Source organism: Brachionichthys hirsutus, chromosome 12 (assembly GCF_040956055.1).
Source record: "Brachionichthys hirsutus isolate HB-005 chromosome 12, CSIRO-AGI_Bhir_v1, whole genome shotgun sequence".
Classification (NCBI taxonomy): Eukaryota; Metazoa; Chordata; class Actinopteri; order Lophiiformes; family Brachionichthyidae; genus Brachionichthys; species Brachionichthys hirsutus.
Window position 1 is genome coordinate 12,406,795 of NC_090908.1, and position 12,775 is coordinate 12,419,569.

The 12,775-nt window shown below is 52.5% G+C and overlaps 1 protein-coding gene across 2 annotated transcripts; it reads left to right on the forward strand.

Annotated features, from left to right (window-relative positions):
• Window positions 1-274: 274 nt before the first annotated feature.
• Window positions 275-12,085, forward strand: glsb (glutaminase b). 2 transcript variants are annotated; one of them, XM_068746115.1, is made up of 18 exons: window positions 275-576; window positions 2,205-2,298; window positions 2,403-2,524; window positions 3,003-3,132; window positions 3,642-3,721; window positions 3,927-4,090; window positions 4,258-4,316; window positions 6,641-6,673; window positions 6,798-6,856; window positions 6,985-7,051; window positions 7,207-7,257; window positions 7,401-7,577; window positions 7,654-7,785; window positions 7,878-7,970; window positions 11,228-11,289; window positions 11,589-11,665; window positions 11,795-11,858; window positions 11,936-12,085. In XM_068746115.1, exons 1-18 carry the CDS (start codon window positions 275-277, stop codon window positions 12,081-12,083), a joined length of 1,914 nt encoding a protein of 637 aa, XP_068602216.1. In that variant the 3' UTR covers window positions 12,084-12,085. The 2 variants fall into 2 exon arrangements, with proteins under 2 accessions (XP_068602216.1, XP_068602217.1); XM_068746116.1 differs by having other exon boundaries at window positions 2,208-2,298.
• Window positions 12,086-12,775: the final 690 nt, after the last annotated feature.

Genomic DNA, 12,775 nt, shown 5'->3' on the forward strand with positions numbered 1-12,775 from the left:
AAAACCTGCCTTGAAGACACCTAGAGAGGGTAGTAGTAGGTTTAGCGAATTAGCCAGCTCAATTTCCATATTATTTGGAGGCGGGCTGCCTATCCACCAATAGAAGCGAAGTGGGCGTGGCCACTCTGTACTTACGTCCTGACGCGGTTGGCTGTGACTCATTGCCTCCAGCGGACCACGGGAGCGTCATAAACCTCAACGCGCGCGCCGCTGCCGCCGGAACGTTTTCTTTTTCGAGCTGAGACTTTCTCTCTAACCGCCTGAGAAGATTGAGATGTTCCATTTTCGGGTTTCGACAGTGCTGAAGGAGTTGTTGGAAGCCGGCCTCAAGCGTCCCCTGTCCGGCTCCAGACAGAGAGCCTGGTTGGTGCCCGCCCGCCGCTGCTGTTCCGGCGCCTCCCGCGTCGACTCCCGAGCCAGCCTGCTGAGGGTCCTCCATGCCGCTTCGCGCCGCCGCCCGGCGTTCCGCGCCGCGCCCTACGCCGCCGCCCAGCTCCGCCCGTACTGCGCGAAAACCGAAGGCGCGGCTGTGGAGGTGAAGAAAGACGGTGTCGGGAGCGAAGCGGACAGCGACAAGTATGTGTGAATGAACGTAAACGCGGCGTCAAGTCGTGACGCATTTAGCTAACATTCGGCAACTGCCGCGCGACAAAGTCTCCCAGTAGCTAGCTTGCCGCACCGCGCGCGCGTTTAGCTAACATTCGGCAACTGCCGCGCGACAAAGTCTCCCGGTGGCGAGCTTACCGCGCCGCGCGCGCGTTTACCTAACATTCGGCAACTGCCGCGCGACAAAGTCTCCCAGTGGCGAGCTTGCCGCACCGCGCGCGCGTTTAGCATATAGAGTACAAAACGAAAGTGACGTCTAGCTAGCTATTCACGTCTGTAGCGGCCATTCATCCTCATCTTTTTATAAATATGCCGCCACGACTTAAACCGAAGTAAATCGGGATTGTGTTCGTATTTCACGTCCCGTGGAGATGCCGTCACGAGTGTGAGGGTGTTCTAATGTGGTAATAACCCGTGTTACCCTCATGGGGGGGGGGGGGGTTCTACGTAACTTGCATAAAATGACTTCTCATTTTTCACTCTTTAATGTTTTCTCAATCGTTTCTGGTTTGTCTGCTCCGATGGACCGGATAAACCGGTCTAAATTTAATTCACGATACCGCTGGAGGAGAAAGGCCCCGACAGTGGAGCTGGTGTAACTTACAGGGACACGCGGGTTACTGTCACCCTGGTGAAAGCCTCGCAGGCACGATGGGATCATTTATTTCCTTGGGACTGTGGACAAGAATGTGCTTTGAGACGAGATTTAAAAAAACATCTCTACATTTTCTTGCTCCTCAGCGCCACCGTCTGCTCGTACGGCGTCGCAATCCTGGGGGTTCAAACCGCTCTTTGTCCGGCATCCGGGAAGCTCACGAGTGTTGTTCTTCCACCGATGAGCAGTCATGCGGCGGCGAGCGGCCCGAGCCATCTGCCCGTGAGGATGAAGAGGCTTTCTGAAGCTGTTTGAAGCTTCATCGCACCCGATCTGTCACGTTCACGCCGTGGCCGCCCGAGAGGACCCGTCGGGTTTTTATACCGGCTGAGGCGGCGTTGGGTCCCGGTCCCCGTGCGACCCAGAACAGAACACGAATACGGCTGTGATTTAGCGCTGACTCGGCTTCTCTGCAGGAATCTTTTTCATTTAGTCGCCTTTCCCAGCTGATCTGGACTCGGGAATGTTTCATCGTAGCGCCTCGTGTCCCGTTCCTGCCTCTGCCCTTTGTTTGTGATCGGGTTACCTTGCGCAGGTGGAGGACAACCATCGGCAGTAACGCGCCCTTTTGATCACGCATGCCTGGCGGGCAGGATTTCAGCCGGTCTAGATTTGTTTGCACACGCTCTGGTACGTTTACCTCGGCTGGAGGCGGAGCCATTAGTCTACGGCCCACAAGAGGAGAAAAGAAAACCGCAGAGTCATCCCGATGTCGGGTCTAAAATGCGGCTTGGGACGGTAGACCGCGCTGCTGCGTCACGACCGGCGTGTGAAACGGCCAGCCGTGTTGGTTTTACGGAGCCGGGAGCTTCGGGGGGGAGACTAAAGACGGAGAATTCCTGCTGTCAAACCGAGCATGGGTCAGCCGGTAGCGGAGTTAAACAGGACTAGTCGGGAGTCGCCACCGAGCTGAGGCCGTTTTTCTCTCTTTTCCTCCCCAAAGGAGAAATGCCGGCAGCCTCCCCAGCCTGGAGGACTTGCTCTTCTACACGGTGGCGGAAGGTCAGGAGACGATTCCCGCTCATAAGTTTCTCACAGTAAGCCCCTTTGAAGTTCAGCCCGGCCCGACTGTGACGTCGAGTCGCCTCTTTGCTCTTCGCTGTTTGATTTTTCTCGTCTAAACGCGGCTTTATATTTGTAGGCGCTGAAAACCACGGGGCTCCGCACGGGGGACCCCAGACTGAAGGAGTGCATGGACACCCTCAAGGAGACTCTGCGGAACACGGAAGACGGCGTTACGCTGGACCGCCACCAGTTTAAGAAGTAAGACCCGCCTCGGTTCTTTAGCTAACGGTCACAGCTTTCCGATGCTGCCGCTGGAGAAAGGGCGCGTATCTGCACGGACGCACGTTGCAGTGCTTTCTGGGAGCAGGAATTGTGTCTGGAGGTCCCCAACGTGCTTTTACTTTCACTTTGCAAGCCGAAAACAGTCTTAAAATAAAACGATGGCTGATATCAAAGCCCAACTTCTCTACAAACGCGCCCATTTACAGGAAGTCTGTCGCTTTAGTTTCACTTTTTCTTGGTGCGCTCCTGATGAGGCAGAGGTGAAACCGACGTTTGACTCGGGTGGTTGCTGCTCAGATGGCCCAGAAGCTGCGTTTTAAAACTGTCCATTCATCTCTCTGTGGCGTGATGACGATGACGATGCTTTCTTCATCGCTGACATTCGCAGACGTTTCCCCACGCACACCCTTCTCACCGCGATATCTCCGCACGCTCTCTGTGGTTTGTTCCTCAGGTGTGTCCAGAGCAACATCGTGTTGCTCACTCAGGCCTTCCGCAAGAAGTTCGTCATCCCAGACTTCCAGTTGTTCTCCTCCCACATCGACGAGCTGTACGAGAGCGCCAAAGATCTCTCTGCGGGACAGGTGTGTCCTTCGCTCGGCGCGTCGCCGTCGGCCGGCGCTAACGATGCGGTTTTCTGTGAATGCCGCCGTGCGAGTTGAATATCTGCCGAAGATAATTGGGGTGGGGGGGGGGGGGGGGGGTTTCATTCACATTCTTTGTTTATGCTGTCGGATCGTTGATCCAGTCGTACCTGTCGTACAAATCAACAGGAGGACCGGGGGGGGGGGGGTTCCCTTTCGCAGCTTTATTTTTCGTTTTCCCGTATTTACAGATTTCCCTGCACTAAAAACAAATCCGATTTTCCGCTATGAGAATACGGGGAAACCGTTTTGGTTGGCGGGTATTTCTAATCGAATTAAGATCCTCGTCCCAGCGCCCGTCTCGTGTGAAATGTGAGGAGAATCTCCTTTAAACATCTTGGGGTGGATTTTTTTTCCCTCTTCATCCTCGTGAGGATGAGGAGGGAACGTTCCATTGACGCCTCGGCCTCGCCCGCCGGCTGTGAGCTGAGCCTCTGCCTCTCTTCCAGGTCGCCGACTACATTCCTCAGCTCGCCAAGTTCAGCCCCGACCTGTGGGCCGTCTCGCTGTGCACCGTGGACGGACAGAGGTGAGGCGCGGTTACGCTCCGCCTCCTGCGAGCCGTTCTTTTGTCGCTCTGATTGGCTGCGGGTAGATTCCTTGGGACCGTGTGTTTTGGTTCCGTTTGCGTGGGCGAGGAAGTCGTAAAGATGCCGCGGCTCCTTTGTCGCGCCGTAAAGCGTCCCGGGGGTTACGCGTCGTTCTCAGACGCTGCCCTGTTTGTCTCTTTGAAGACACACGGTCGGAGACACCAAGGTCCCGTTCTGCCTGCAGTCCTGCATCAAGCCTCTGAAGTACGCCGTCGCCGTTAACGACTACGGCACGGAGTACGTGCACAGCTTCATCGGGAAGGAGCCCAGCGGGCTGCGCTTCAACAAGCTCTTCCTGGATGAAGACGGTGAGCCGCCGTCGGTTCGGATCCCGTCGCTTTGCCGTGAACGGAACCCGACATTAAAGGCTCTCGTCCGTCTCGAGTCTATTTGGGTTCTGCTCGTGTTCTTTCCCTTCTTTGTTTGCTCCGTCTTTATGCAAACAGCCGACGGTTTCAACTTTGTTGCGTTGCAGATAAGCCCCACAACCCGATGGTGAACGCCGGCGCCATTGTTTGTACTTCACTGATAAAGGTAAGTGCAGGCGTGAGTGTGTTTGTGTTGGGTGTCGGCAGATAGAATGAAGGTTAGCGTCAATATTGCTAGCAGATAAGGTTTCACTGTTTATCTAAATTAGCATGTGAATGACCGTAATGCGGGATTGTGCGGCATTTCGTTGGCCTCCGGCGCCACCTTGTGTCTTCTCGCTGCGATTTATGACTAATCCTCCCCGGAGGTCTCGGCTCGGCGCTCTCTGTCTTTCGCCGTTATTGTCCCTGAAAATAACCTGCAGACGCGGAACAGGAAGCGTGGTAGAACCTCACCCACCTCAGCCCGGCGTGAATCACGGCTGACGGCGAGGCGAGAGGCCGCCTGGCGCTCGTTCTGCAGCTATCGGCACGCTCACTCGGCCGTCTCTGAACTCCTGCTGCTTTTAGATATTTGCTTCGGCCCTTTTTTTTTTTCTTTTTTTTTTTGCTTCATTGAATTCTAGATTTTGTCGTGATCTCTGTAAATCGACGCAACGCCGTCTCCTTCCATGACAGGAAGGCGTCCTGGCCGATGGCCGGACCAGATCGCGTTCTGATGTTTGATAAAACGGCTTTTAGTTCCGGACTTTGCCGACGAGGAATCCGAACTCGGATCTCTGCGTCGAGTCGTTTGATTACAACGTGAGGTTCCGTTTCTCGCTTTGCCGTTTTTCCTTCTGGTGCATTTTAACTTTTAGATTCCTAATCTCCCATAATTTTCGGTTGACCAGACGCGTTGCCCTTTGTTGACGTTGCTTCCTGTGTAAACCGAGTCGCCGCCGTCGCCGTCCTCCGGGTTGCATTCGTGAATAATGAATCGGAGGAAAGCAGATCTCGTTCTGCTCGTTTCCCGATGTCGGCGTTCCTCGGGAGGCGTTCTCCAGAGCGGAACCGCCGGTCCTGTTTGCGTTGCTCTCGACCGGCACCGCGACCCGAGCGTGGCCGGTCGGCGTCGGAGTCTCGCTGCGTTTCTCTTTTTTTTTTATTTTTTATAACGATCCACTAAAGTCATGCCGTCGGGCTGCTCTGACCTCGGTGGGGAAACTATGGGATGGTTGCCGTGGCAGCATGCCCCAAACTGTTGTTACATGGTGCTTGAAGGCTACATGCTGTTGCTGTTCTTGTATGTTGCATATTTTCCAGACTTAGGAACTGTGGGAAATAATGACTGCTGCTGCAGGTCAAATGACGTCGGTAATTCCTTCTTCCTTTTCCATATCTATCGCCTCACACTCTCCTCCTCCTCTGACCCCCCCCCCCCCCCCCCCCTCGTCTGCCTCCTCCAATCAGCTGTAGAACCCCCGTTTAGAGACTCTTTAACACCCCCATCAGCGGCGCCACCTTTAACCCTTAATAATAATAATAAAGACCACGCATGAAACATTCGCCGTTTAAAATGTAATGATGAACGGTCAACATTTAAAGGACCAGTTCTCCCAAAAGTGAAACGTCAGTCGCTATCTGCTCGCGTTTGGGGGTCGATAGCTGATCGATGGTTCCTAAAACATTTCAGGAGGAGGATTTAAAACGGGCAAAACAAGATCGCAGCCGGCGTGAACCCGCCGGAGGAAAATCCGGGAGCCTGAAGCTCCGCCCTGAAAACCGGTTGATGGCTTTTAATCCTTTTAGTCAAACAGGGAGACACGGATCCAAGTGACCCGACGTGGCGTTTTAATGCAGGGGGCGTCGTAGAAAGGAGGCACAAGACAGCCGACCCGCCTTTTCATGGCGAGGGAGGGACAGATTCAGTGGTTTTTACACGTCGTAGAGAACGACTGACATTTTGGGCGAACTGCTCCTTTAATCCCGTTTTACTCTAAATGTCGTTGCGTGTCCTTTCGCCTTTTTATTTCTCCTTTTTTTGGGGGGGGACAAGCGGCATCACCGAGCAACGAACGCTCCATAAAGTTCATTTGATCCTCCCGGCGGTTTCCCATCCAACCCTCAGTTTTGACTGACAGGCTCTGCTCACAGATGACACGTTGACCTACAGTACATGTATCCGCACACACCTGTATGATTGTAACCCATAATACAAACCTGCACACACACACACACACACACACGTCAGGGAGCATTCTGTTTTTAGACACGACGGTGAGACGCGTTCTTGAACTCTCCTAAATCTCCCTTTCCTCCCAGACTTCTCGATATTTTGCATCTCCGTCATGATTCTTGACTTCTTCGCATCGCATTTGTGATTTCAAGCCGACTTGCATCGTGTCTTTCAGTAGTTTTAACTCGTCAGCAGTAGCATTCTCATCTTAGCTCTGCAGCATCCCTCCGGTGGAACCGGCCTGACCGCTTCTTCTTCTCTTCTCTCCACAGCAAGGTGCGAGCAACGCAGAAAAATTTGACTATGTAAGTACGAGAACGTTCAAGGCAGGGACCAAAGCGCTTTTCGGTTTAGCGCCGGGAGCCGTCCCCGACCCGTAACGGCATCCCCGACCCCGTAATGGCGCACCTGACGCGTGTTTCCCTCCAGATCATGAACTTCCTGAAGAAGATGTCTGGAAACGAGTACGTGGGTTTCAGCAACGCCACGTAAGTAACTCTGGTCGAGCGATTAGCATCTGTTAGCGTAGCAGCGCTTGTTAGCGTGTACGCTAACGGTGGCTCGTGCTACCGCGTCACGGTGGCGTGGCGCTGACTTTGCTCTCGTTGTGCCACAGATTCCAGTCCGAGCGGGAGTCCGGCGACAGGAACTTCGCCATCGGCTACTACCTGAAAGAGAAAAAGGTCTGAACTATTGATCGGCTTTCCTGTTTCTCTGAGCCACGGAAGCCAAAGCGACGAAGATGATGTGGTTCAAAGGTTCTTGAGAGGAAGAGCGAGCGTTGATGCGGTTCGTTTTGTTTTAACGCTCCCGAATGTTTCAAACTCTCTCCCTGCAGTGTTTCCCGGAGGGAACAGACATGACCTCTGCCCTGGACTTCTACTTCCAGGTCAGTTCTTCCCTTCATCAGAGGACGCCGCCTTCCTCCGCCGCCATCGGTTCCACCTCGAGTGTCCGGTTTCTGGTCCTCTTCCGGGTTTAGTCTCCTCTCGCATCGTGACCCAGTCTGCCTTTCTGCCCCCCCCCCCCCAGCTGTGCTCCATCGAGGTGAACTCTGAGAGCGCCAGCGTCATGGCGGCCACCCTGGCTAACGGCGGCATCTGCCCAATCACGGGCGAGCGCGTGCTGAGCCCCGAGGCGGTGAGGAACACGCTGAGCCTGATGCACTCCTGCGGCATGTACGACTTCTCGGGACAGTTCGCGTTCCACGTGAGTAAGAGGGACGGACGGAGGGCGGATGGACGGACGGACGGGCGCTGTAACCGGTCTGCTTCCTCCGTCGCAGGTCGGCCTGCCGGCCAAATCCGGGGTGGCGGGGGGCATCCTGCTGGTCGTGCCCAACGTCATGGGCATTATGTGCTGGTCGCCACCGCTAGACAAGCTGGGCAACTCGGTCCGGGGAATCCAGTTCTGCACGGTACGTCAGGAAACGGAAGGGGGGGGGGGGGGGGGCTTGTTGTTTGTCACGCCGTCGGTCTCTGACGCGTCTGTCGTCTTCGTCGTTTCCAGGACCTCGTCGAACTTTTTAACTTCCACAACTACGACAACCTGAGGCACTTTGCCAAGAAGTACGACCCCCGCAGAGAGGGCGGGGACCAGCGGGTAAGGACGCAGCACAAACGTCTCTGAGGACGCGGGCGCCGTGGGCTAACATGCTAACACGCTGGGCTCCTAACGCTGCACGTGAAGCCCTTTTCTCTTGTCTTCCTGTTTTCGCGGTGCTGCCGGCGTTTCAGACGCGTCTCTGGTTTCCTCTTATGAAGACGGTAGAGAGATAAGCCCCGCCTACATTTGTTGTAACGGAGGCCGCGGCGCAACGAATGACCTTCTCGCCATTTATGACAAAAATAAAACGCTCCGACGAAGAAGTCGGTGATAGTTTGAGCCGTTTGTCGGCGCCGGTTCTGTTGGTAAATGATGAAATGAACTGGGTTCTGGCTCGGGGGGGGGGGGGGGGGGTTCTGGGTTCTCTTCCATTCGTGCAAGCGGAGACTAATTCGTTGTCCGTGTCGCTCAAAACAGCTTCAGAACTTCGGGCCGATGGATTACGAGAGCCTCCAACGAGAGCTGGCTCTGAAAGCGCCTCTCTGGAGGAAGGTGTCCCCGACCGAGTCGCACCAGGACAGCTCCACCACTGTAGTCTATAGGATGGACCGCGCCCCCGAGTGACCCCCCCACAGCGCCCCCCCGTATTTATACAGTATTTATTGCTTGGGAAGCGGTTTCTACGGATGAGCCAGGGGGAGGGGCTTTGTGTGATTTTTATTTGTGATGGCTCCGCCTCCGCATGTTGCCTTAGTGTGTGCGTGTGTGTGTGTGTGTGTGTGAGACGAGGTCGATTTGAAATGTCATATTTTGTAGAAAAGCAGGAAGTTGTGTGCGTTGGCGTCTGGATGTCGAGGCAGAATAATCGTCGTTCGACACTGGATTGTGTTGTTAGCATGTCGCTTAGCTGTTAGCCTGGGCTGGAGCGTAGCGGGTTAGCATGACAGTTTAATAAATAAACTTTATTAATAAAAAAAATAAAACGTCGATCTTAATTCTGAGGGGTTTGAAGGAGAGCAGGTATTTGAGTTTCTTTTGGACCCGGAATTGACCCCAAAATACACGTAGCTGATGGGAAATAAGAATTGATCACTTTTAAATCGATTAGCTGCGGGGTGTCCCAACGATTATCATGGGATGTGACCGGGTTGGGGAGTCTGGGACGGAATGGGAGGAAGATCCACGCGAACACAGGAAGTCAAAAATGGCTCATTTGTGCTTGTTTCTCGTGTTTGTCTTTCTTCCAAACCTCGCCGGGTCACTGGGAACTCGTCTCCTTCCTGAACTGGTGTTTGTTCTCTGTCGCCGTTCTTACTTCTGTTGTCATTCCAGATTAGATCCTTTTTTATTTCATTCAAATCCTGTTTTCACCTTCTTCCCCTCAGCTTAAAAATCCGACAGGCCGCCGCCACGCTACCGCAGCGGACAATGGCAAAAACGAATTCCTGCATTGTTTTATTTTTAATTTTTAGAATGACCCGACCTATCGGTGTCGCTTCCTGTTGGCTCGCTCGCCTTAAAGGCGGAGTCACGAACAGCTGGGTAAAAACCAAAGAAATCTGAATTGTGTCATTTTTGACCGTAAACTGCCTCAGGTTCTCGTGTGTGTGTGTGTGTGTGTGTGTGGAAGTAGAGATCCCAGATCATCAGCAGAGGCCTTAGGTTGTGTGTGTGCGTGAGCTCCTCCTCCTTTGTCGTGTGAGTTCCGTCTTTTATTTTTTGACGCCATCGATGTGGAGGTGGAAAGTATTCAGAAGCCTCTTCTTGTCATTCCCGCTCCGTTTCTGCTGCACAGATATTCCCCTTTCCGTTTATGCTGGTATTTAATCTGCTTCCTCTGAAGTCGTTGGTTGCTGCGTTGTGTTTTGGAGGCTGCTCTTAAAAGTTGGTGTCGAAAAATCTGAAGCAACAGAACGGAAGTCTTTGAAGTCCTGCAGCCGGACAGACGAACTGAAGTTTAAACTTTGAACTTCCCGTCGTCTCGGGTCGTCTTTCGTGTTTACCTCCCACGGGACGACCCGGTTGATCCTCGAACCCGTCTTCCTTTTCCCTTTGCCAATCGCATGACGTGTCGGGCCTCAGCTCAGCCAATCGGGGGCAACTATCTGTGATTCCTTCTCTGTGAAATCAAAACTCGAGGGGCTTTTGAATGCCGTTACTCAGTGTTTCCATGGAAACCATCAGCTCATGATTGACATCGTTCTCCCTCATGCATGTATTCTCCACCATTGCTGCGTTTGTCATTTGAATCTCACACGATCAGTGTTTTAACGTCGTAAAATGTACGTTGAGTTTCTGTCTTTTTTGATTTGGTGATCTTGGAATTGTGAGGGTTGCTTTAAATGGCAGATATTTATTCACGTTTTTATGACTATATTTATTTAACTGGTAAATTCTGTGGGGGTTGGTTCTAAAGTCCGTGAGAAGAAGCCGTGCACTTCCAAGCTCACCGCTGTCCAGTTTGAGTTCTGTTCTCTGTCTACATGCTTGTAGATGTTTTATGTGACTATTCTGACCTTGAATGTGATGAACAGAACCGTGGAGTTCTTGTACAAAATCAAATAAAGCACTATCATCTGTCACGTGATCTTTCTGCACCCATAATTTATTCAACCGGAACCGGAACCAGGCGTTCCACGACACGACGCAACGAATGAACTGAAGATGAATGGATGAAGTTCAGCCTTTCACAGCCTGTTTACCGGAAACAGTCAGAAAATAAAGGTTTACATCAAAGAAAAAACCCCAAAGCGGTTTCACGCCACGTGTTTGATTTACGCTCTGCGTGTTGGATTCTTGATATAAAGCCCAAAAGCAGGTTCGAGGGTCCCGGGAACGTTCCAACGCCGTTACCATGGCTACAGGGGTGCTCAAGGTAGTGGGTGGGGAAAGAAATCATGGCTCCACCCCTTCTAGCAGGTTAAAGATGGTCCAGGTTCTGCAGCAGACGAGCTCCTGGACTTGGACTTCACAGCGTTTCAGAGTTAGCTGTTTCATCAAATCTGATTGGTCGGTGATTCCATACGTATGACATCATCACACGCGTGCGCAGAACCCTGATCCGGTCCTGTTAAAACACGTCAGACCTCACAGCACACAGGAAGGCTCCTGGATCGGCACCAGCATGGAACCGGTTCCAGCCTGACCCGCCTCCGGAGGTAAAGCTTGGAGACGCGAGGACAAGTCTTCCATTTGTCCCTTACTGACGGGACGGCTGAAGATGTGACAGGAAGTGGACGCGGGCCTCGGCCGTTGAGGTTTCCGTGCGACCCGGTGTGAACCCGGTTTGACTCTGGTTTTGTCTTCCTCTGCAGGTGAGGTCCGTCATCAACCTGCTGTTCGCCGCCTACACGGGAGACGCCTCCGCCCTGAGGAGGTGCTCATCTCACCCTGACTGTCATAGACTCCGCCCCTAACCTGCGTCATGCTTTATCCTCTGGCGACCTCGAGTGGGAGGCCAGGGGGGGGGGATAAAACGTTCCCTGCTGCGTTAGCGCCACCTGTGGGCGGGGTTAGCGCAGGATTTTATTTGAAACTAATTTTTCAGAAACTCACTGAAGGAATCCAGATTCCTTTTCTTTATTTGACTTGTAATGTAATTCTGGTTAGGCCACGCCCTACTCTCCTGCTGGCTGATGGGAGCTGTAGTTTTTAACGTGTTCTTTGTGTGCGCAGGTTCGCGCTGTCCTCCATGGACATGGAGCAGAGGGACTACGACTCCAGGACGGCGCTCCACGTGGCGGCAGCTGAAGGTACATTTCAGACGTTTAACTTTATATTTAAGCATTTTGTTTTATAACTAAGAACTTTTTATTTCTTAATTTTATTTTTAGACGAGGTGGAAGGAGTTGATGAAAATTAAAACGAGTTTCTGCTTTCAGGGCATTCCGAGGTGGTGCGCTTCCTCCTGGAGGCTTGCAAGGTGAACCCGGCCCCCCGAGACAGGTGAGTTCCTCTTCATCATCGTCATCATCATCGTCATGGTGAGCTGCGCTCATCCACACGCCGTCTGGTTTTCTCAGATGGGGGAAGACGCCGATGGATGAAGCGGTGCACTTCGGCCATCACGACGTGGTCGCCGTCCTGCAGCAGTACCACGACAAATACGTCCCGCCCCCCGCCGCCGTGGACCAGGAGAGCGCCGAGAAGAGCCTGGACAGCCTGCTGTGAGGAGGCTGCGGCCCGCGTCCGGGTAACGAACCCGAGCCAGCGACGTCACGTTTGTTTTAAATCCCGTTGAACCGCTTCCGTCGCTTTCTGGGCTGCACGTCTGCTGCCGTCGTCGTCGTCGTCGCGTGACGCGCGCCTCATCAATAAGCTTTAAACTGGAAGACGTAGGTTGTTAGTTTTGTGTGGCAGTGAGGCGTGTGGTATTTATGGTTCTTTATAATCTGTGTAAATGTGTGAACTGCAGACTTTACACAAACGTTGAACTTTGAATGTATTTTGCGCTCGCGTCGGTATTTATTTCACGTTTTGATGACCTTATTTGTGATTTTTATAACTCGGTTTTAAAACTTCATGCAGAATATTGGATCAATATGAAGAACTTATTTTAGTGAAGGTGAAACTGAAAATGACTTTTTATGGAGACATCTTAAAAAATACTTCAAGGCAGCCTGTGTGTACATAAACACATTTTGAATCCCACATCCAAGACAATCACCTTAGACCAACTGGTAACCATGGAAACAAAACAAACAAATACCCTAAATATTAACAGGGACTTCAGTTGGTTGAGCGCGGGAAGCCTTATGGCAAGTTTATAACATTCATAAACACATCGTGATTTGTTGTGACATTTTATCAGTTAATTTAAATGTAAATTTAACGCATTATAATACGCTATAGATGGTTTTAGC